Here is a 22,913-nt window from a genome sequence, read left to right as displayed (position 1 = left end):
GAGTCATTGAATTCAGGGAACAAAAGTATGGGGTAGTGTAAGTATGAATTTAAATTCACATGAATACAAGACGATCAAGACCCTGTTAAATTGCTTCCCAGGGGCCAATTAAAATGGATGTATACATATTGGGCACCAGATTCATTTGGGCTGTCGCTCGGGCACTTGATTCGCGCTACAGCAAAGGTGTCAAACCCAAGGCCCGTGGAGCAGATCTGGCCCGTCACATCATTTTATGTGGCCAGTGAAATGCTGGTGACTTCACGTTTCTGGCTAAAATACAGAACTTGCAAGTTGTCTTCAACAATTTTTGTTCCCAATCTGTCTTTTGAACTGTTCTTACAAGCCTCTGATTTCAAAACTAGTAATTGAGTCACACAACACACTTAAAAGTTATTCCGGCCCTCTGACAGAAACTAATTTATAACTACAATGTGGCCCACGATAAAAATGAATTTGACACCCCTGCTCTCAGATATTATTTTTGAGTATTACTTTTGAAATTCATGTCAGTGAGATGCGTAGTTGATAAAAGTTCCATTATTGAGGCGTTTTATTCATCTGCGTCACAGGTTCAAGTCCCGCTCTTGACACTTATTCTTAACTTTTTTAAGTTTACTATTTTTGTTACATTTTTTACAGACTATCAAGTGTTAAAAAGCCGTTTGTTTCGCCTATGTATTTAATAGATCACCTAGGCAGCTCAACAGTTCATGAAGCTTGTGACAAATCTGCAGTCACGACACATAAACAAGTTAATCTCGTAGCCAATTAACGGTACCACCGGCATTTGTATTTTAATCAAATGAGAAAAAAACGTGCTTTGTCGAATTTAACTGTGGGAAACTTTGCCCAAAATTTGTCGAGGGGGTGCAAGATCTTTCGATAACTTTCAAAGTCGTGACTCAAAACTACTATTTAAAATGTGCTATTTACGAAAGACGACTGTTCCACGGCCACTCAACTATCCTGACATTTAGCTGCATCTGCAACACACCAGTGAACCTATGTACACTGACCATCCCAAAGAGAAAACGTTTACCTTCACACAAGCAGGTTGTTGTACTCGATCGACGGCAGATTCAAAGCCAAAGTCGCACTGTCATATAAAAATGCAATGTTGATGTAATGCAATAATTCTACCCAACACGTCTATTGCATTAGCCAAGCCTACTAAAAGCAAATTATTTCTTCTTTTTTTTTAATAAAACCCGCGTTCCCGCTGGACTGCGTGCTATTGACGTCAGTCATCGTATTAGGTTTTTGATTGGACGAGGGACATGAAATTTCGTCAGACTTTTCACACTCCGACTAAGAACAATCTACTCGATCGCCCCCTTGAACTGGGAGGTCTGATTTGCGAGGTCGAAAAAGAAACAAGCGTGTACGTTTTGAATTTCGATTTTTTTAATTGCCTATTTATTATTTAAAAGCTAATTGTGTCTTTTTATTTTATTTTACATATTGTGTAAATCAAGAAAAAAAAATCAACGAATCAGTAGCTCCATTCTCCTCCACGTTTCGTGTTTCCGACTCCTGTGGAGCAGTCGCATTATAAGCGACGGGTAAAGTGTCGTGCATATTAAAACAACAACGTTGGAATTCTTATGCTTGTGTAACAGAATTTTTTGAATAATAAATAATACGAATAATAAATGTCGCACTTCCATTGAAGTTACCTGCTAGACCACACAGGTTCGCTTGCGCACATGCAATTCATGTAGAGGTGTCCAGGTGTCTCGGCGGGGTCACAAATTAATCTAGTGTTTAGTTTGACAGCGCGTAGTTTTAGCACTTCCTTATGAAGACGGCGTTCTTGCTGTCTCGACAGGGTTCATGACACGGTCACGTGGTTGTCTTAAAGCGGTAAACCCACTTACACAGGGGTCGTTCTGAGAGTTCGGCACATGGGCTGACGTTGTGGGACCCAACACTACTGTTTTCTTATCTAAATTCTTTGAAAGTTCGAGGTGTTTCGGGTACATATTGTTACTGCTGCATACAGGGAAACGTATATTTAATATGTGGGGATGGGGATTATGTTGTGTAAAAAAAAAAAAATGCGGGACAGATAATATTGTAATGACCAGGGTGTGAATAAGGATGCACTCAGTCGTCAGTGTGGCTCCAACACTTTTATTTTCAACCAGTACAATGTGATATTGGCCACAACTCACGCCAACTCTAACTAACTTGAGAACAAGCCTGTTCCCCTTTTCGTCCTAGTCCCTTGTCCCTCCTGCCTCACGTGACCTCCCCAACGACAGTGACTCCTCCCCATCAATTTGCAATAGAACAAGAATACATGGACATTACACTGCACTCCCCTTTATGAAGCCCCTCGACCCAAGGGGTGAACAAAAAAATCCTCTAGTCGCCGGGGTTGCCGCCTCTGTCTCTGGGGCTGGCTGCGGGAGGGGCCGAGTCAATTTGCAAGTAGCTGAACAGGAGCAGCGCTGATTGGATGCTGGGGCTTCATTCACAGCTGACTCCACCTCGAACACAAGGACTCCGCTGCCCTGGTACGGAGCCAACCTGTCCTGGTGTAGGGCAACCCTTCTACCTCTAGGGCAGACATAGGCATACTATGGCCCGCGGGCCATATACGTATGGTCTTTTTAATCCGGCCCGCCAAACATCTCCAAATATATCAAAATATACCGGACAACCTTTTCATTTACTTTCCCCTGTAATGACCACATTTTCTCAATAGATGGTGCATTTGAGCATTTGCCCCCTCTTCTTCGCGGTTAAGCTTTTTCCAGAAGAAGCACTCTCCTTCTCGGTTTCCGCGGTAAAGCGTTCCCCCTTCTAAAAACAAACAGGAGTTTATCAAAGAAAAGAAAAGTCGACAGTGAGTGCCGAGTGTTTAAAACAGAATGGACAACAAAATATTTTTTCAAAAAAGTCCAATCAAAGGCTATATGCTTGATATGCCAAGAAAGTGTTGCGGTTTTTAAGGAGTACAATGTTAGCCGTCACTTTGCTATGAAGCATGCCAATTATGCCAGCAAGCTGTCGGCGCAAGAACAGGCAGCTACGGCTGAGAGGATGGCAGCCAATTTACTGTCCCAGCAAAATTTTTTTCACCGACAAACTGCGCTCCAGAAGTTAACTACCAAGGCAAGCTTTTTGCTGGCATTCAAATTAGCAGCAGCTAGCAAGCCTTTCTCTGAAGGTGAGTTTTTGAAAGACTGCATGGTGGAGACTACAGGTGTTCTGTGTCCGGAAAGTCAAGGCAAGTTTGAAAAAATCAGTTTGTCACGTCGGACTGTGACGCGCCGTGTGGAACTAATTGATGAACATATAGCTAGCCAGCTAAACAAAAAGGCAGAGTTCTTTCAGTTATATGCACTTGCACTGGATAAAAGTAATGATTTCAAAGACACAGCGCAGCTCCTAATTTTTTTCAGAGGAATAAATGACAGCTTTGAGATAACGGATGAGTTTTTGACCATGGACTCTTTGAATGGAACAACGCAGTGAGAGGATTTGTATGACAAGGTGTCTGCTGCCATCGAGAAACATAAATTACCTTGGAGAAAACTTGCCAATGTCACGACGGATGGATCACCAAATTTAACAGGAAAAAATGTTGGGCTGCTGAAACGAATCCAGGATAAAGTAAAAGAGGAAAATCCTGAACACAATGTTATTTTTCTTCATTGTATCATTCATCAGGAATCACTTTGCAAGTCTGTATTGCAGCTTAACCATGCTGTGAATCCAGTCATAAAACTTGTGAACTTTATACACGCAAGGGGACTCCAGCATCGTCAGTTCATCACGTTCCTGGAGGAAATTGATGTGGATCATCGGGACTTACTTTAACACTCTCGTGTCCGGTGGTTAAGTTTGGGCAAGTGTTTCAACGCATTTGGGACCTGAAAGAAGAGATTGGCACATTTTTAGAGTTCAATGAGAAATCTGACGAATTTCCTGAGCTACGAGACCAGAACTGGCTTTGTGATTTTGCGTTTGCTGTGGACATATTTTCACACTTGAATGAGCTGAATGTGAAACTGCAGGGGAAAGATCAGTTTGTGCACGACATGTACAAACATGTTACAGCATTCAAATCTAAGCTCTTTTTATTCTCCAGACAAGTTGCGAACGCATCCTTCACTCATTTCGTGCAATTGGAACTGATCGATCTTCAGTCTGACGCCACCTTGAAGGAAAAGTTCAACACTCTTAAACTTAATGACTTGTATGCTTCACTGAACGAAGCCACCTTTCCAAACCTACGGAGGACGGCACAGAAGATGCTGGTCTTGTTTGGCTCGACCTATGTATGTGAGCAGACATTCAGTGTTATGAACATGAACAAATCCCGTCACAGATCCAGGATAACTGACCAACACCTCAGATCTATCCTGAAAATCGCTACACCAAAACTTACTCCAGACTTTGATGCACTGACAAAACAGGGAGATCAACAACACTGTTACCACTGAAACTGATGGGGAGTTTTCCTGCTATGTTTATTCAACTGAAATGTAAATAAATTAATCATTAATAGGTCAAATCCTGTATGTAATTTATATAACACTCCATCCATCTGTTCTTGGCTCGGCCCCTCTGTCAAATTTTAGAACTCATTGTGGCCCTCGAGTCAAAAAGTTTGCCCACACCTGCTCTAGGGGGAACAGCCACTTGATAAACAACCTCCCCCACCCGCTCAAGCACCCTACACGGCCCATCTCAGTGATAGTCCAACTTGGGACAGTGTCCCTTTTTCCCTTTAGATGTATACACCCAAACTAGGTCACCCGGCTGGAAAGCCCGCCCCTTGCTCCGCACATCGTAGTTCCTCTTTTGACGCACACCAGCCTTCTCCAGCTGGTCTCGGGCAAACGCATGTGCATTCTCTAGTCGATCCTGGAGCTTCCTGGCATACTCCAGCCCCGCGCGGTCTGCTGCGCTGTCTGGCGGTTTCCCAAACGCCAACTCCGCTGGTGTCCGGATTTCCCAACCCAGCATCAGCAGGGCATGAGTGCAGCATGTGGAACTCTGCACAGCCGACCGATAAGCCATCAGTACCAGTGGGAGGTGCTGATCCCAGTCCCGCTGGTGATCAGCAGTCAGAATGGCTAACTGTTGCTGTAAGGTGCGGTTAAAACGTTGCAGCAGACCATCGATTTGTGGATGCAAAGGGGTAGTGCAGGTTTTTTGTCTGCCCAAGCGCTCACACAAGGCTGCAAAAACCTTAGACTCAAAATTCCTGCCCTGATCGCTGTGGAGAATATATGCAGCCCTAAACCAGCTGAACATGCTGAACATGCCATCCAATAGAGCATCGGTCACTGTCTCTGCTTCTTGGTCTGACAGTGCGTATGCCTCTGGCCACTTTGTAAAATAGTCCATTGCACAGAGTACATTCCGGTTCCCTCTGTCCGTCACAGGAAAAGGACCAATGATGTCCACAGCCACCCTTTCCATGGGCGCTCCCACCCCCAGTTGCTGTAACGGCGCATACGACTGGTCTTGGGGTCCTTTGTACGCTGCACATTCGTCACACCGCCTGCAAAAGTCCTCCACATCCCGTCGATGCTGGCCCCAGTAGAACCCTTGCCGCAGCCTCTAAAGGGTCTTTGTGCTGTCCTGAGGCAGTGCTGCCATGGCAAGCTTCTAGCACTGCCGCTCTCAGAGTTTTTGGGGACCACTATCTGCCATGCCTCCTCTGCAAACTTGCTCCATAATCCTTTGGTGCCCACAGAGAGACCCAACACAGCTTCCCAGGGTGGCCTCTTGCCGTCCTGGAGCCACTGTTGCACTGGCTTGAGATTGTGGTCCTCTTCTTGCTTGACTGCCCAGTTGGCGATGTTCATGGCCTCCAAGGTGCAGCAAGAAGGCCCATTAGCAGTGTCCTCTCCCCGCAGCTCCAACTCTCTGGCATCTTGCCGGTCACAGTAGCTGCAGCCATCAGCAGCACATGGTCGCCGCGAAAGGGCATCAGCATTAGCATGCTGAGCCCCAGCCCGATGCACCACTGTGAAATGGTAAGTGCCTGCAGTTCCTCAAGCCAGCGCGCCACTTGGCCCTCTGGCTCCTTGAATGACATCAACCACTGCAGGGCAGCATGGTCCGTTCTTATGGTGACGGGCACTCCACACAGGATTTATAATTTATAACTAATCGTGCCTTTCACTTTTATTGAAGATCCGGCTGAAGTAGGCCACCACTCGCTCGCCCTCCGGGCCCACCTGCGACAATGCTGCCCCCATACCAGTGTTGCTAGCGTCTGTGTCCAGCACAAAAGCCAATGCTGGGTTGGGTAGGGCAAAGACAGGAGCATTCATGAGAGAATTCTTGAGGAGGGAGAATGCCTCCTGGCAGGCCGGCGTCCAAGTGAAGGTTTGATTGTTCTGGAGGAGTTGAAACAGGGGGGCCCCAATGCAAGAAAAACCCTTCACAAACCGCCTGTAGTAGGAGGCCAGCTCCAAGAAGCTCTTCAGCTGCTTCTGATCTCAACGAAGGACTTTTTTACCTTTCACAACTTGTTTTCCACATCTTTAAATCAGTTCAGAACCCACTGAACGATATATTCTTTGACGGTGGACTTCCAAGTCGTGCAATTCAAGATGGCGAGCTACCCTTGAGCTCTGTGGCTTGTGCCTCGTGCGGGAGCAAAAGAACACTTGGACAAAATGAACATTTCTACGAACCTGGTAGGATCTATCCATTTTTTTCCTTCATCACTGTGGTTTACAGTCATAAGGATTGAACATTCAGGACGCCAGAAGAACTATAAATCGGGATTTAATCTTGGAACTATAGACATTGAACATTTGAAGTTACGTATTCGCGAATTGTTGGACTTTAACGTTGTCACTTGTATTTCCTATTGTAATGCTGTGAAGTATTATTCTTTTGTTAAACAACAAAAATACTAAATGGTTGATACTCAAAATAGATTAAAGACATAAAATTTGAATTTAATGACATAACAACCCGGGTTGAGAAGTCAATTTAAACAAAATAAGTTAAAAGAAACAAGATAGATAACCAAATCAACAGAAGAGGGAAATATTACTATATTTTCTTATACTCAAGTTGAATTCTATGTTTATCTGTGTGTATGTTGCTGTATGTTAATTGTATGTTTTTCTGTTGGACTAAAATAAGCCGGCTGTTCAACCTCTTTTCCCTGGTCTGTGATCATTTATTTGGTTCTTTATTTAATCACTTCTCTAGTAGACGAACTTAGCACTAGTCCAATCATCTGAAATGAATGTAAGCACTTGGAAAGTGTTACATTTAAAAAAGTTCTCGTTTGAACAAAGTTCTTGTTTAAGAAAAAAAAAAAATCTGCGGTTTCGTCTCTGCTCCCCTCCGCCTCCACCCACCACCAGCTCAAGTCACGTCGCCCCAAAGGTAAATGTCTTTTTTTTTTATATTTATGTGATTTAACTGTACAGTAGATTATATTACTAATTTTTAATTTGTGTATAAAGTCGTTTTTACCTAAGGTTTTTGCACGCGTTGCACGCATTCACTAAATAGCATAGGTTTGGATTGCCCGTCATACGGTGAATTCGAGTTACGAGCCTAGCCGCTGAACGGAATAAGGTCGTAACATGGGGGCCCATATATATATGTGTGTGTGTGTATATATATATATATATATATATATATATATATATATATATATATATATATATATATATATATATATGTATATATATATATATATATATATATATATATATGTATATATATATATATATATATATATATGTATATATATATATATATATATATATATATATATATATATATATATATATATATATATATATATATATATATATATACACATACATACATACATACATACATACATACATACATTCCGGATTCGGTTGAAGTTGTAATTGTTTTTTGCCAAATAATAATTAACTTAGAATTTCATAGCTGTGCACATCCAGTACACTGAGAAAGCTGAGAAAAGCTCATCAAACACCTATTTGGAACATCCCACATGTGATCAGGCTAATTGGGAACAGGTGGGTACCATGATTGGGCATAAAAGGAGCCTCCCCAAACATGCTCAATCATTCACAAGCAAGGATGGGGCGAGGTTCACCACTTTGTCCACAACTGCGTGAGAAAATAGTTGAACAGTTTAAGAACATTTCTCAAAGCAAAATCGCAAGGAATTTAGGGATTTCAACATCTACGGTCCATAATATCATCAAAAGGTTCAGAGAATTTGGTGAAATCACTGCACTTAAGCGCCACGGCTGGAAACGAAGACTGAATGACCGTGATCTTCGATCCCTCACACGGCACTGCCTTAAAAACCGACATGAGTGTGTAAAGGATATTGCCAATGGGCTCAGGAAAACTTCAGAAAACCACTGTCAGTAAACACAGTGCGTCACTACATCAGTAAGTGCGGGTTAAATCTCTACCATGCAAAGCAAAAGCTGTTTATGAACAACATCCCGAAACGCTGCCGGGTTCTCTGGGCTCGAGCTCATGTAAAATGGACTGATGTACAATGTAAAAGTGTTTTGTGGTCTAATGCGTCCACTTTTTAAATAGTTTTTGGAAACACTGAACGTCGTGTCCTCAGGACCAAAGAGGAAGTGGACCATCCGGACTGTTATCAACGCAAAATTCAAAAACCATCTGTGATGGTATGGGGGTGCATGAGTTCTCATGGCATGGGTGACTTACATTTCTTTGAAGGCAACATAAATGCTGAAAAGTACATACAGATTTTGGACCAACGTATGCTGCCATCCAAGCGACGTCTTTTTCATGGACGCCGCTGCTTATTTCAGCAAGATATTGTCAAGCCACATTCTGCTCGTGTTACAACAGCGTGGCTTCGAAGTAAAAGAGTCCAGGTTCTCCCTTGGCCTGCTTGCAGTCCAGACATGTCTCCATTGAAAATGTGTGGCGCATTATATGAAGCACAAAATACAACAGAGAAGACCCCGCCATATGGACGATCGTTTTATTTGGACGATTGTTTTATTACGAGCCGTAACAACTCGCTTCGCTGAATTGCCAAAGGTGATGGCAGCAGTCTTCTAATGTTCACCTCGTCCTTATTGTAGCAAACGGTGGATTTTCACTCCCAAATGGCGGGCCATGGCAGCGTAACGTCTCCCTTCGAGAAGTATCACCTTCTCAGCAATTGTCATTTTTTGTTGTTTAGGCCTTCACGGGAGCCGCACACTTGGGAGCTATTGCATTCTATACTAATCAACTTACTTCTCTCTTTAACATCACTAGCAATCTTGGGACCAATGGTTAACCATTTCAAGCACTAGAATGCACAATAAATACAATATTGAAAGCACTCTCACATGAGATAAAGTCTTTAGGCAGCCATCTTTGTGACCCCGTCCGCTGATCAATTGCAGACCAGCATCTTAGTGACCTGTGACACCGACCAATAGTAGATCTGCATTGTAGTGACGTAAGCAGTGACGCGTGTAGTGACGTATGAACATGTTGCCCCTAGTAGACATGCGCGCACACTATCCGCCATGTTTGAGAATTTTGTTGTTGTTGATATTGTAAGGTGAAAAAATGGCGTAAAGAGGGACCACAAACGTCACGGACTTAGTCTGTTGCCCTCTGGTCTTTGCTGGAGTGGTGCTGATTAGATGAGTAACAGCTGCTTCAAACTGAAGATGGGAAGGCACTCTGCTGGACATGCTGGCCAGAGGCACCAGTCACAATCAAGGGCGGAGCTCCTCTCCTTTATTTAAAGACAGTTGGTAAGGGAGCTGGGGTTGCTGCCGGTGCTGGACGTGAGGGCTGTGGAGGGGTCAACGAACTCAGAAAGGACAACAATATCGAGAGGTGGCTGGACCTGGAGGAGCCAGCAGCCAAGGGATAGAGGCCATGCTGATCTTCAGCCTGATTGTGGTGCGTGAAGGGCCCAGTGTGCGTGAGTGGCAGAGGCTGGAGCTTCTGCCGCAAAAGCGTGAGTTCTCCTGGCCAGCGCAACATTTTTGCTTTACCTCTGCCAATGGCCGCCTGCTGTGCCCTTTTTTCTTTGTCTTTTGATAGGCAACCATGGTGCGTGGCCCCCGGACCTGGACTATTGGCAACAGACTCTTGAGGGCCAGACGGACCATCAATTGCATGTTTTAGTTGCTGTGTGTTTTAGCTGGACTTTTAGTTTTTAAAGGACAGTTGCATGCGTTTTATGGTTGACTTTTAGTATTTAAGGTTGGACAGTGATGACCAACCAATAAACTGTTTTAAGCGGGGTTCTTCGTGGTTGTTTGGACACGGCTCTCCCTCGCAATTAACAAAAGGACCAAGAGACAGTTGTTTTCTGTTCTGAATAGATGTGTTAGTTGGCACATTTGATTGACGCGCTCACAGGAGAGTGCTGGAGAGCGAGAGTCGCAATGTGAAGGTAAATAAAATACACTTGACGACACACTGCACCTGTTATATTAGTGCTATTTAGCAGGAAGACCACAGAACTGTATTCACAACTACAAAAAGATTTGGACCCATGACAGTTGCCTTCGGGGATCCAAGAACCCCTTTTTAAGGCTCACAACTGCACAGTTTGTTTAGGACCCAATTTAACTAGTCCAAAGAAGTCAGAGATAAATTCTCTGTCAAATGTAAAGTGACATCGTAAACGATCTCCTTCACGAGCATGATACGAAGCCCTGACAGCCAGTCCAAGCCACAAATATCCCCAGAATAATAAGACCTGGGGGCGTGTGCTTAGCTAAAGTGTAGAGAAAACTATTACATTGAGCTTGCGTTGTTCCTACAGTTTTTTTTACCTAAAGAGAGCGATTAGCTATTGCTTCTCGATTAGCTGACTTGTTATCCATTAATTATTTATATCTTTATTTGGCCATTGAGTTTGTAATGTTACAAAGACAACATTTGTGGGATCCAAATAAAAGAGAATGGTGTTCCCTTCCCAAGTAATCTCTATAGTGGCTGTCAGGGCTGTGGACATATTATAAATGAACAAACAGAAGCTGCATCTTGGTCAAACTTTAGATAAGGTCTACGAAATGATACCACTGACACAAGGATCTCTCTTCTTTGCTGTTGCTTCATGTAAAAAATTCTCTACCAACTTCTTATCTAAGGTGATCAAGCTGGAAAGATTAAAAGCACATCTGAAAGTAATCATTAAGACACGATAAAGGCAGCCTGTTAAAAAAAGTGCAAGGCATTATTTTATTTATTTTGTAATACAAATATTATTCATTGATAGATCTGGTAAGATTTATTTTCTCCATCTTTCCATCTCTGCATCCTCTCAGTCCGGCCAGGAATATCTGAGGTTTGGGGACACCTGTCTCACCATCTCTCTTAGTTTGACAAGCAACCTTCTTGGGGAGCCAAGTTTGAGTGGCATTTTCTCTTCTCATGTGGCTCAGATGAGTCTGAGTTGAGTGTGTTACTTTTGTCCGAAGATCAGCCTAGAAATTTTCAACAATAGTTATATCATGTCATCAAATGTTATTTGTAGATTTCTACAAAGAACACCATTATTTACATTATATTTGGGGTTCTCAAATTCATGACCTAAAGCCTATTTCAGCCACATTGAAAATCGCTACAAAACCGGTTTAGACTCGTGAAACCTAAATCTGCAAGTGTGCTCTGTGGAAATGAGGCTTGCAAAGCTCAGATGATCCTGTACCATTTTTTTGTGCCCGTTGTCATGGAAAGGCTATGCTGCCCAGTTTGGGTTTGTGGAGTTTAGCCATTCTGGAACCTGAAATGGAACCTGAAATGGAAAAGGGCCTTAAGGGTCTCCATATTTTTTGCAGTCGGCGCCCTGCAAATTAACTTTGGTCTATGTCCATTTTGGGATTTGTACAAAACGGATCTTCTTAAGGTTTTGATTTTCATTTACCTGTCGCCAAAGGGTTTAAATTGCAATTGAAATGCATGACAATAAGATATCAGAAGAGCATGTGCATCAGTGTAAGGTGTTTTTACCCACTTAGCAAGCAAAAGCTATCAACAAACAAGATGGAGATTCTCGCCTGTCATTCACAAATGATTTATATAACTGCGCATAGCGATCAGTAAAAGTGGAAAACACCATGATGTGACACTCCAGCATGACATCCACACTTGCTCTTCCAGGATTTTTTTCTATTTTGCATTTAATACTTTCATTCATGCTGTCACAGTCTGACAGCTTCAGCCAGCTCATTTCTCTCTCGTCTGACCCCATTCCATTCAGTCAGCTCATCACCACCAGGTGCAACCAATTAATCAACCAGTACATAAACCGGCCTCTACCTGCCATCCTGCATTGCTTGCCCGTGTTCCGATTTTGCCTGTCCTTGACCATGCTTGCGCTAGTTTCCCTGGTAAGAGAACCTGGACAGATAATCTGCTTCGGCTTGGCTCAGTCTGCCTGTCTCCTGCCTCCATGTTCCAGCCAGCCTCTGTCCATTATCTGCCTCCTGATGCCATTAAATAAAGCAATTGTTTAGAACTGCTACCTGTCTTTCCAGCATGTAATAATACTTTTAAAATTATAGGTCACTCCTTCTAGCTGATGTATGACGTAGCCTTCAATGATTTCTTTCCAGTTCCAAGTCAGAGAGCGGGCTCTGGACTGAACCCATGGACAGACAGACAGATCTTTATTGTCAAGTACAAGGCAATTAATTTCCCTTAACAGTCTCGAACTTTCCATGAAACATACAAAGACAATTTACTATAAGGAGAACTGTCGGCATGCAGCCACAAGAGCGGCACTCCAATATCTTACATAAGGAAGCACAAAAGATGAGAAGGATAAAGAAAACAAAACAAGTCTTTGTCCCTTTTATCTAGCAAGGGGTAGAGCATAAGCCTAGAAAAAAACATAAGCACATGCATTCTCAAAAAATATCTCGGGTCATTCATGGGCTCAAGGAAGGAATGGGGGATCGTAACACAAACCACACTGACTAGCAGTCAGCAGTCATACTGCTTGACTTCCGGTTCCGGGGCGTTTTGCTGCTGTTGCTGTTTTAGCCTTAGCTGGAGAGACGAACGATTACTTCTTCTATTTTTCTATTTTACCACCACCCATCGGACCTGTGTTCAGTGTTTTTTTTTTTTTTTCATTTTTGAGGACTGTTTCCATTCTTCGATAGCTAGTGATTCGCCGATTCTCTGAACAGCTCCTAGCTCCATTCGTCCTCGTGCAGCTCTGCTAGCGTAAGTATTCGCTCGGCTGTACTAAGGTAAGCATGGCTTCGTGCACCTCCACCACATCAGTCACTTGTCACCTGCGTTATTCTCATGGAGAGGCTTTCTCTCCTAGAGGGCCGTGTCCGTCAGCTAGAGCAGAGTAGTCTGATAATCGTAGATCAGACGGACACATTTGATAGTGACAGTGCGGGCCGTAGCCCTCCTGCAATGCCGCTAGCGTCGGCTAGTGCGGGTCGTAGCCTACCCGCTAGTCCGGCTAGCATTAGCCCTAAGAAGCCTGCTAGCCGTGGTGAGCCTGTTCGGACGCATAATCGTTTTAGCCCCCTTGCTAGGCAAACTCCATCTCAGTCTACTGGCTCCCGCACATTAGTTATAGGGGACTCCATCACCCGTAACATCAAGCTTAAAACGCCAGCTACCGTAATGTGTATTCCTGGGGCCAGAGCACCCGACATTGAAGCTAATCTTAGGGAGCTGACACGCAAGAGGCCTAGACACCAGTTTAGTGCAAACAACACTAGTTACTCAGACATAGTGATACATGTCGGCTCCAACGATACTAGAATGAGGCAGTCTGAGATTACCAAGAAGACCATAGCTAGGACTTGTAAGCTCGCTAGAAAGATGAGTCGGCATCGAGTTATTGTCTCTGGCCCTCTGCCTGCGAGAGGCAATGATGAGAGGTTTAGCAGATTATTCTCGCTTAACCGGTGGATGGCTAGTTTCTGTAGAGAGCAGGGTTTCCAGTTTGTAGATAATTGGCCCTCTTTCTGGGGCCGGCCCGACCCGCTAAAGATGGATGGCCTTCACCCTAACTGCGCCATCACTCTTTCTAGAAACATAGATTACTGTTTGAGCCTTCCATGACTTGTCACATTAGAGCATGTCGGGTCACAGGCGATTAGCGAGCCTGCTAGAACGGGTGTGGAGTCGTTAAGGCTAGAGTTAACCGGCACTAGGCTGGACTGCTACAACACACATAGCATATTTAGTCTAGGTCACTGCAATCCACACTCTGTTTCAATACCTAATGCTGAATGCCCTAATGATAAGATTTCTGCTGAGGTGGTGTTGATTAAGGAAAATAGCCATGCCTCCTTAATCGGTAAGACTAGTGACATAGTACCTAGGCGGAATAATAATATTAATATGTGCACTGTAGCCGTCAACAATCGAATTCCTACTTTACTAACATTGCGACGAGGTTTTAATTACTCAAAATAAAAACCAAGCCCCAGCCATAAAAATCTTGTTAGTATTAGTACTACAAACATGAGGACTCAGAATAGTCCAGGAAAAATTTCCCAGTTTAAATTCGGCTTCATAAATATTAGGTCACTCCCCTCAAAAGCCCTTCTTGTAAATGATCTTATTACAGATCACAATCTTAAAGTGCTTGGTCTCTGCGAAACCTGGCTAAAACCAAATGAAGTCTTATTAAATGAGGCCTCACCCCCAAACTTTGTGGGCTCACATGTTGCCCGTCCTTGTAAAAGAGGGGGAGGTGTCGCCCTAATTTCAGAATCTGATCTTAAACTTAGCACGAGCACTAATCACACCTTCAAGATATTTGAGGCTCTCGTTGAGCGATCGAGCTCCTCACCACCATTCTATGTGGTAGTTATTTACCGTCCTCCCGGTCCATACTCTGGATTCTTAGATGAATTCCCTGAACTTATGGCTGACTTAATAACTCACACAGATAATATATTAATTATGGTTGACTTCAATATTCATATGAACTCCCCACTGGAGCCACTTACTGTAGCATTTCAAGCAATAATCAATGCATTTGGTTTTACACAAATAATAAAAGCAGCGACACACCGGAATGGTAATATCGTAGACTTAGTGTTAACCCATGGCCTAACTGCATCAAATGTCACAATTTTGCCGTATACCAACGCTATGTCTGATCATTATCTTATAACATTTGAAGTCCTAGCTCAGTGTGGTCTTATTGTCCACAACCAAGGCTTTAAGAGCCGTGATATTAACTCATCAACCACTGCTGCACTTTCTGAATTACTGCCTTCTGCAACAGCTGCCTTTCCGTCTTTCACTGGTTCAGTCGATAAGCTCGCGAATGATTTTAATACAGTTCTGTTAAATTCCCTAAACTCTATTGCGCCGCTGAAACTTAAAACTTGTCCGAAGCGGCACACTCTGTGGTTTACGGATGAAACGCGTACGTGTAAATTGTTAAGTAGACAACTTGAGCGTAAATGGCGAACAACTAAACTCGCGGTTTTCCGTCAGGCCTGGTGCGATAGCTTGCTGAAATATAAAGAGGCTCTTAGGTTAGCAAAAACAAATTACTTTTCCAAAATGATTAGTCTTAATAAAAACAACCCAAAATATTTATTTGACACGGTAGCACAGCTAACGCAACAGCGGCAGATTAATCATAGTACTCTCCATTCAGCACACGATTTCATGCAATTCTTTACTCAGCGGATTCAGCTAATAAGGGACAAAATAAAGGCAGCGCCACTTACTCCCTCGGCTGTGATTTTTGATGCTAGTTCGGACAATCAGGTTCAAGAAAGTCTGGTTACCCTGTCCCAGTTTGATTTAGTATCCCTGGAGTGTCTTACACACCTGGTTAATGCAGCAAAGCTGACGTCCTGCATGCTCGACCCGCTTCCAGGCAAACTCTTTAAAGACTTATTCCCGGTCTTAGGGTCATTTGTCTTGAATATTATCAACCTGTCACTTTCCTCTGGCATTGTACCTGAAGCTTTTAAGACGGCCGTCATTCAACCATTACTTAAGAAACCTCACCTAGATCCTGAAAATCTCTTTAACTATAGGCCAGTGTCACACCTTCCATTTATTGCCAAAATTCTTGAGAAAGTTGTAGCACAACCGCTTAGCGATTTTATGATAGACAACAATAGATTTGAACGCCTTCAGTCAGGTTTTAGGGCCTACCACTCAACTGAGACAGCCCTTCTCTTAGCCATGGATTCCAACATCTCATCAATATTGTTATTGCTTGATCTTAGTGCCGCATTTGACACTATTGATCATCATATTCTTATAGAACGTCTTAAATCATGTGTTGGTATCTCGGGATCAGCACTTTCTTGAGTCAGATCTTACATCCTGGGAAGAATGCATAGTGTCTCTTCTGGCAATGCGATCTCTGAATCTTTCTCCGTCTCATGTGGTGTCCCACAGGGGTCAGTACTTGGTCCCTTACTGTTCAACATGTACATGATTCCTCTTGGCGATATTATACGTAAACATGCTATTAAATTTTCATTGCTATGCTGATGATACCCAACTCTATATGCCCTTAGAAATAACAGATCCATGCAAGTGCAGTAAACTGGAGGCCTGCCTTGCCGAGATTAAACAATGAATGTCTTCCAATTTTCTGCTTCTCAACCCTAGTAAAACAATGTTCATTTTTGGCCCTGCTCATCATCAGCACTTGCTTAAGAATACCACGTTGAACCTGGAAAACTGTATTATTTCCCAAAGTAGTTCTGCAAAAAATCTAGGCGTGATATTTGACTCAACTCTCTCCTTTCGAACACATATTAATAACATGACAAGAACGGCGTTTTTTTCACCTCCGCAATATAGCTAAAATTCACCCTATTCTTTCTCTTAGCGATGCAGAAACATTAATTCATGCATTTGTTATGTCGCGCCTAGACAATTGTAACGTTTTGTTTTCTGGACTTCCCATGTCCTACATTAAAAGCCTGCAGTCTGTACAGAATGCAGCAGCGAGACTATTGACAAGGACTATTGACAAAGTTCGATCATATTACTCCGATTCTAGCTGACCTGCATTGGCTTCCAATACACATGAGATGTGATTTTAAGGTGCTGTTAATTACTTATAAAATTTTACACGGTTTAGCTCCTTCCTATCTCGTCAACATGGTATCACCATATGTTCCGTCCCGACAACTTCGATCACAAAATGCCGGTTTGCTATCGACCCCACGGGCTAAAAAGAAGTCCGCGGGGTCAAGGGCATTTTCCATTCGCGCGCCAGCACTATGGAATGTCCTACCTATGGAAGTTCGCCCAGCCACCTCAGTAGAAATCTTTAAATCCCAACTAAAAACACATTTATATTCAAAAGCATTTAGTTAATTGAGCCTGTCTGCAGCTTTCTTCTTTTTTGCTGCACCCCTCTTCCGGCTGGGAGAGGGGGCTAGCTAGATGGTGAGGGTTGACTTGACCGCCTCCATTGGTACTGCGCTGATCGACCATCGACCGGGTTAGGAGATCGGCCGTCTGCGGTCCACTTCGTTGGAATGTGGGATGGTTCCTGCCCAATGGCTTTGCCTGCTGTCAAGACATCACTGCACTATATAGCACAATATGTTTTCTGTAATGTATATTGTCTGTATTTGGTATATACAGCATCCACTTCAACCTGTGGGCCTGGAAGGGGGCTCCTCCCACCTGTGGTCCCATGCATATCAGTGTTGCTCGCTCGCCCAAACACCTTCAAAATATCCCGGCAGCTTGTTTTCCAATTCAGCCATGCCCTTCTGGGAAACTGCGATAAATCAGAACTACACCAACTCTACGAGGAAGCATCCGTTATTAAAATTCCATGTAGATGTTCTCCACACCTTCTTTGTACAAGATTGATAGACACACCATCATCTATTAAATAATGTATTCAGCGATGGATGTCCCAAAGGGGCTTGAAGGCTCCACAAAGTCTGCTCCACTAGGGTCAGGGTTAGAAAATCCTGTTGATTGAGTCCAGAGCCCATCTGACCAATTCCATGGCTAAATTTCAGAAGAAGAATATTGCCATAGGCTACAATAGTAGTTGAAACAGCAGACAAACAGGACAAAGTGAACAAAGCAGGGAGATAAAAGGTTGGAAAGGAGCAGCGAAGAAAGCATCCACTTAGAGCGAAAAAAAAAAAAACGTTTTCTTTTCCAGAGACCAAACACTTATTTTTCTGCCTGCTATTTTGATGTTAAAGCTGGATGTTCTTCACTTCAACGTGCTTCCAGCCAGATGTCTGTGAAAAGCGGCAATTGCTGTGTTATACATGCTAGGCATGTGAATCTTAACTCTTGCCATGGATGAGAATCCCTAACATGTAAAGTACAGTGGGCCTCCATTTTACGAGATTAATCTGTTTTGCGGTTGGGATCGTATTGCGAATTTTCCGTGTGGCCGGGCAATCCAAAACTATGTTAATTAGCAAAAGCGTGTAAAACCCCAGGTAAAAACACCCAAATTGTACGTACATATATAAGTGCTACATGTATATAATATACAAGAATAAAATTAACTTCATAAATAAAAAAAATATTTTTAGGATTTATTTACCTTTGAGTGATGTGACGAGCTTGTTATGGCCATATTCCCTAGTGAGGGTACCTAGCCTATCCTAGCCTAGCCTTCTTTATATTTCTTAATTATCTCAAGCTTTGTTTCCATACTAATCATCTTCTTACTTCTGTCTTTAACATCACGAGAAATCTTGGGACCCATGGCTAACAAATACAATATGGTAAACACTCACATGAGAAAAAATCTTTAACATGCCACCGTTTTGAAACCGTGACGTAGACCAATAGCAGACCGGCATTTTAGTGACCCTGTGACGCCCACCAATAGCAGACAAGTATCTTAGGGAGTCGTGACACTGACCAATAGCAGACCAGCATTGTAGTTATGTAAGCAGTGATGCGTGTACTGATGTATGAGTGTGGTGGCCCAGGCAGACATGCGTGCACACTGACTGCCATGTTTGAGAAGAGTTGTTGTTTTTGGTCTCGTAAGGCGAAAACAATGGCGTAAAGAGGGGACAAAAAAACAAGTGAAATAGGCGAGTTATCTCTAAATGCACTTGTCACTAGCACTCCTTGGAAGTCGAACTACTACTGCAGCACACATATTTACCTAAATCTTAAATTATTAAACCTTATACAGTAAATGTACTGGTTTGACTTCTCTTTCCGTGTCTTGGCTGGACGCATTAGTTGGGATCACTGAGCAGTTGCTTGGATGTCCAACTAACATGATGCTTACCAAACATGATTAAAATTTAGTGTTTACACTTTAAATTCTAATTTATTAAGAAAGGCAGGAGGATTCCAAAGCTTTCTTTACTTTATCAATCTCTCAGCCACTCGTGTGCTCTAAGCATGTAAGCACATCCTCCCAAAAAATAAAAAATACATTTTACTATTCTCACCTGATTGGCCAAGAAGTCTGTCATTGAGCTCAGGGGGCACGCCTATGCGGTAATCGATGAATGAGGGCAGGAGTTGTAACCCACTCTCGCTCAGAACTTAAATTTGACTCCTCAATGGTGTCTGCGTGCTCCCTGAGGGAAGTACTACTTTTTTTTTTTTTTTTGGTAATAGGGACTATGTGCTTTAAGCACACAGCCGGATACAGTAGAAACACAGGAGAGATCATGAAAGACGAAAGAAAGCTTTGGAATCTTCTTGTCTTTTGTAATAAATGGGAATATAAAGTGTAAACTCTGCTTTTTAATCATGTTTGGTTAGTTCTTTGTTACTTGCTCTTAGTTGGAATTCCAAAGAACTGCTCTGTGATCCCGTCTAGTATGTACAGCCAAGATTTGGACAAAGAAGACATGTGGAAGGGGTGTGGGAGCAATTCGGTGACGGACGGCTTCGAGGAAATTCTGGTCCACCATCCGGCGTCTCAGGAGGGGGCACCATTTACATTGTGCACAGTGGAAATGGGGCGCTGCTGACCTCAACTTGGGACGTTATGAACTGGTGGGCAGAATACTTTGAACACCTCCTCAATTCCACGACACGAGTCTTCAGGCTCTGAGTTGGGCTCACCTGTCTCTGGGGCTGAAGTCATAGAGGTGGTCAAAAAACATCTTGGTGGCAAGGGCCCAAGGGTGGAGTAGATCCACCCAGAGTTCCTGAAGGCTCTGGAAGTTGTCGGGCTGTCCTGGCTAACATGCCTCTGCATCATCGCGTAGACATCAGGGACAGCACCTCTGGATTGGCAGACTGGGGTGGTGGTCCCCCTTTTTAAGAAGGGGGAACCAGAGAGTGTGTTCCAACCACAGAGGGATCACATTCCTCAGCCTCCCCGGTAAGGTCTATTCAGGGATGCTGGAGAGGAGGGTCCGTCAGGAAGTCGAGTCTCAGATTCAGGAGGAGGTGTGTGGTTTTCGTCCTGGCCGTGGAACAGTGGACCAGCTCTACACCCCTCGGCAGGGTCCTCGAGGGTGCATGGGAGTTCGGTGAAGGCGTTCAAGAGGGGCTCAGCGTTGAGCCGCTGCTCCTCCATGTTGAAAGAAGCCAGTTGACGCGGTTCGCGCATCTGGTAAGGATGCCTCCGGTTCGCCTCCCTGGTGAGGTGCTCCGGGCATGTTGCTCTGGGAAGAGGCAACAAGACATGCTGGAGAGACTATGTCTTTTGGCTTTCCTGGAAATGGCTGGGTATATTCCCGGAGGAGCCGGATTAAGTGGCCGGGGAGAGGGAAGTCTGAGTTTCGCTGCTCGGGCTGCTGCACCCGTAATCCCAGAATACAGCGGTAAGAAGATGGATGGATGATGGAATATATTGAGATCACACCCCAGAAGGGGAAAATAAACTGTCTTGTAATGCGGTCAATGTGAATTGATAGGGCAATGTTTGTGAAATAAATATATTCCATGGCATATACAGTATATTAACAATGACTGAAAAAATAGAAAATATGAATAAGAAATATGAATGAGCGATTTGTTTTACATTCACTAATAGCCTGTATGGTAGAAGCAAAACAATAGGGGCTAGCCTGCATTTGTTTGACACACTTTTCCCACCTTGTTATGATGAATACAACTGTTGCTGATTGACAAGTATTGCATAAGTCAAACTTTTTGGATTCAGGGACCCCTTTTCGGTAATCAAGTTTTCCAAGAACCCCCATTGCAAATGTTTGAAGAAAAAAAAAAAAAAACATTAAACGAAACATCAGTGCCCTTTTTGTTCACCAATATATTCAATTTGACAACAAATGTATGAAAAACTGTTATTTATCAGCTATAACGAAGTTCACGTAATAACATTTACAAATAGCACTTCTCATAACAAACTGGGTCAATTTCAACAGATATATAAATAAGAATATGTTACTTTTCAGCCATAGTGGAGTTTACAAAATAAAAACTGCAAATTACACGCCTACTCATAACAAACTGGGTCAATTTCCCCCTAACTGGTTGCTGCCAAATATTTAGTGACTAAATAATCAAGCTCTTTGATGATGACGTGGCTTACGTGAGTCTATTTGCCAAATAATGAAATTATTACATCTTTAAAAATATATTAAACTGGTTTTATATATATATATATATATATATATATATATATATATATATATATATACAGTGGGCCCGTGTTACGAACTTAATCCATTCAGCGGCTACGCTCGTAACTTGAACTGCTCGTATGACGGGCAATCCAAACCTATGTTAATTAGTTAATTCGTGCAACGCGTGCAAAAACCTTAGGTAAAAACATCACGACTTTATACACATATTAAAAATGAGTAACATAATCTACTGTACAGTTAAATTAAATAACATATACAAAGGAAAAATGACATTTACCTTTGGGGCGAAGTGACTTGAGCTGGGTGGAGGCGGAGAGGAGAGGAGACCAACCCACAGAATTTATTTATTTTCTTAAACGGGAACTTTTCTCAAACTAGAACATATCACCGGCTATTTCCTTCTCTTTAATCCATAATAGAAGAAGCCTCTCCATTTTGTTGTCGAGGTCCGTCCCCCGGCAAGGAAAGTCTTGCCCTTAGAAGATAGCCGAGCGGTTAAGGCCATACTCACGAGCAAGGTTAACCATGCGTGCGCCTCCTTCGTATTTTTTTTTTTTTATTATCTCCTGCTTCGGTTCTATTGTCATCATCCTCTTACTTCTTCCTTTACCGCCACTAGCAATTTTAGAAGCCATGTCTAACAGATAAAGTTTGCAAAGTCTTAACAACATTCCTTCCTTCCGTTTTTGACTGATTTTCTCTCCTTCCTTCCGTCCCGACCAGCTGTGCCATCAAGCTAGATGAAGGCGTTCGACCAATAGCATATCGGCATCTCCGTGACTGACACCGTGACTGAAACAGTGACTGAAACAGTGACTGTGACATTGTAAGAGATATAGCATATCAGCGTTTCCGTGTCATGCATGAGCAGATGATTTCGTTGAAGTAGTAAAACGATGTTAATTGTACGTACACATTGGCTGGCAACGCGTGGTTAAATCAGAGATAAAACCATCACGTATTTAAACACACATTTAAAATTAGTACCATAACCTACTGTGTAGTTAATTTTATTAACATGGTTACACAAAGGATAAATGACATTTTCCTCTGGGGCGACGTGATTTGAGCTGAGTGGAGACGGAGGTGAGCAGAGACCAACCCGCAGAATTTATTTATTTTCTTAAACAAGAACTTTTCTCAAACTAAAACATATCACCGGCGATTTCCTTCTATTTAATCCATAATAGAAGAAGCCTCTCCATTTTGTTGTCGAGCGAGGTCCGTCCCCCGGCAAGGAAAGTCTTGCCCTTAGAAGCTTGCCAAGCGGTTCCGTCCATACTCACGAGCAAGGTTAACTATGCGTGTGCCTCCATCGTATTTTTTTTTTTTTATTATCTCCTGCTTGGTTCCTATTGTCATCATCCTCTTACTTCTTCCTTTACCGCCACTTGCAATTTTAGAAGCCATGTCTAACAGATAAAGTTTGCA

The 22,913-nt window shown here is 43.0% G+C and overlaps 2 protein-coding genes and 1 pseudogene across 22 annotated transcripts in view; 1 reads left to right on the top strand and 2 right to left on the bottom strand.

Moving 5' to 3' along the window:
* Positions 1 to 1,827, bottom strand: part of rad51 (RAD51 recombinase) — an 88,773-nt gene extending 86,946 nt beyond the window's left edge. For 2 of the 4 annotated variants that reach the window (XR_015863887.1, XM_088404081.1), the window contains exon 1: positions 1,043 to 1,254. The gene's annotated coding sequence lies outside the window, so the exon portion shown is untranslated. Of the gene's footprint in view, positions 1 to 1,042; positions 1,255 to 1,679 lie in introns of those variants that run through there. The other 2 variants (XM_088404082.1, XM_088404083.1) reach the window with 2 other exon arrangements.
* Positions 1,828 to 2,131: 304 nt separating this feature from the next.
* Positions 2,132 to 22,913, bottom strand: part of cfap206 (cilia and flagella associated protein 206) — a 62,517-nt gene continuing 41,735 nt past the window's right edge. For 7 of the 18 annotated variants that reach the window (XM_088403896.1, XM_088403889.1, XM_088403897.1 and 4 more), the window contains one exon: positions 11,171 to 11,429. In XM_088403896.1, the coding sequence (XP_088260022.1) occupies positions 11,208 to 11,429 (222 nt within the window). In that variant the 3' untranslated portion in view covers positions 11,171 to 11,207. The other 11 variants (XM_088403902.1, XM_088403903.1, XM_088403898.1 and 8 more) reach the window with 7 other exon arrangements.
* Positions 14,025 to 17,286, top strand: LOC148407531 (uncharacterized; annotated as a pseudogene).

This window comes from Hippichthys cyanospilos, chromosome 20 (genome assembly GCF_059441005.1).
Source record: "Hippichthys cyanospilos isolate Australia breed blue-spotted pipefish chromosome 20, RoL_Hcya_1.0, whole genome shotgun sequence".
NCBI lineage: Eukaryota > Metazoa > Chordata > Actinopteri > Syngnathiformes > Syngnathidae > Hippichthys > Hippichthys cyanospilos.
Note: the sequence above shows the minus strand (reverse complement) of the source record. Positions and strands in the feature narration are given on the sequence as shown.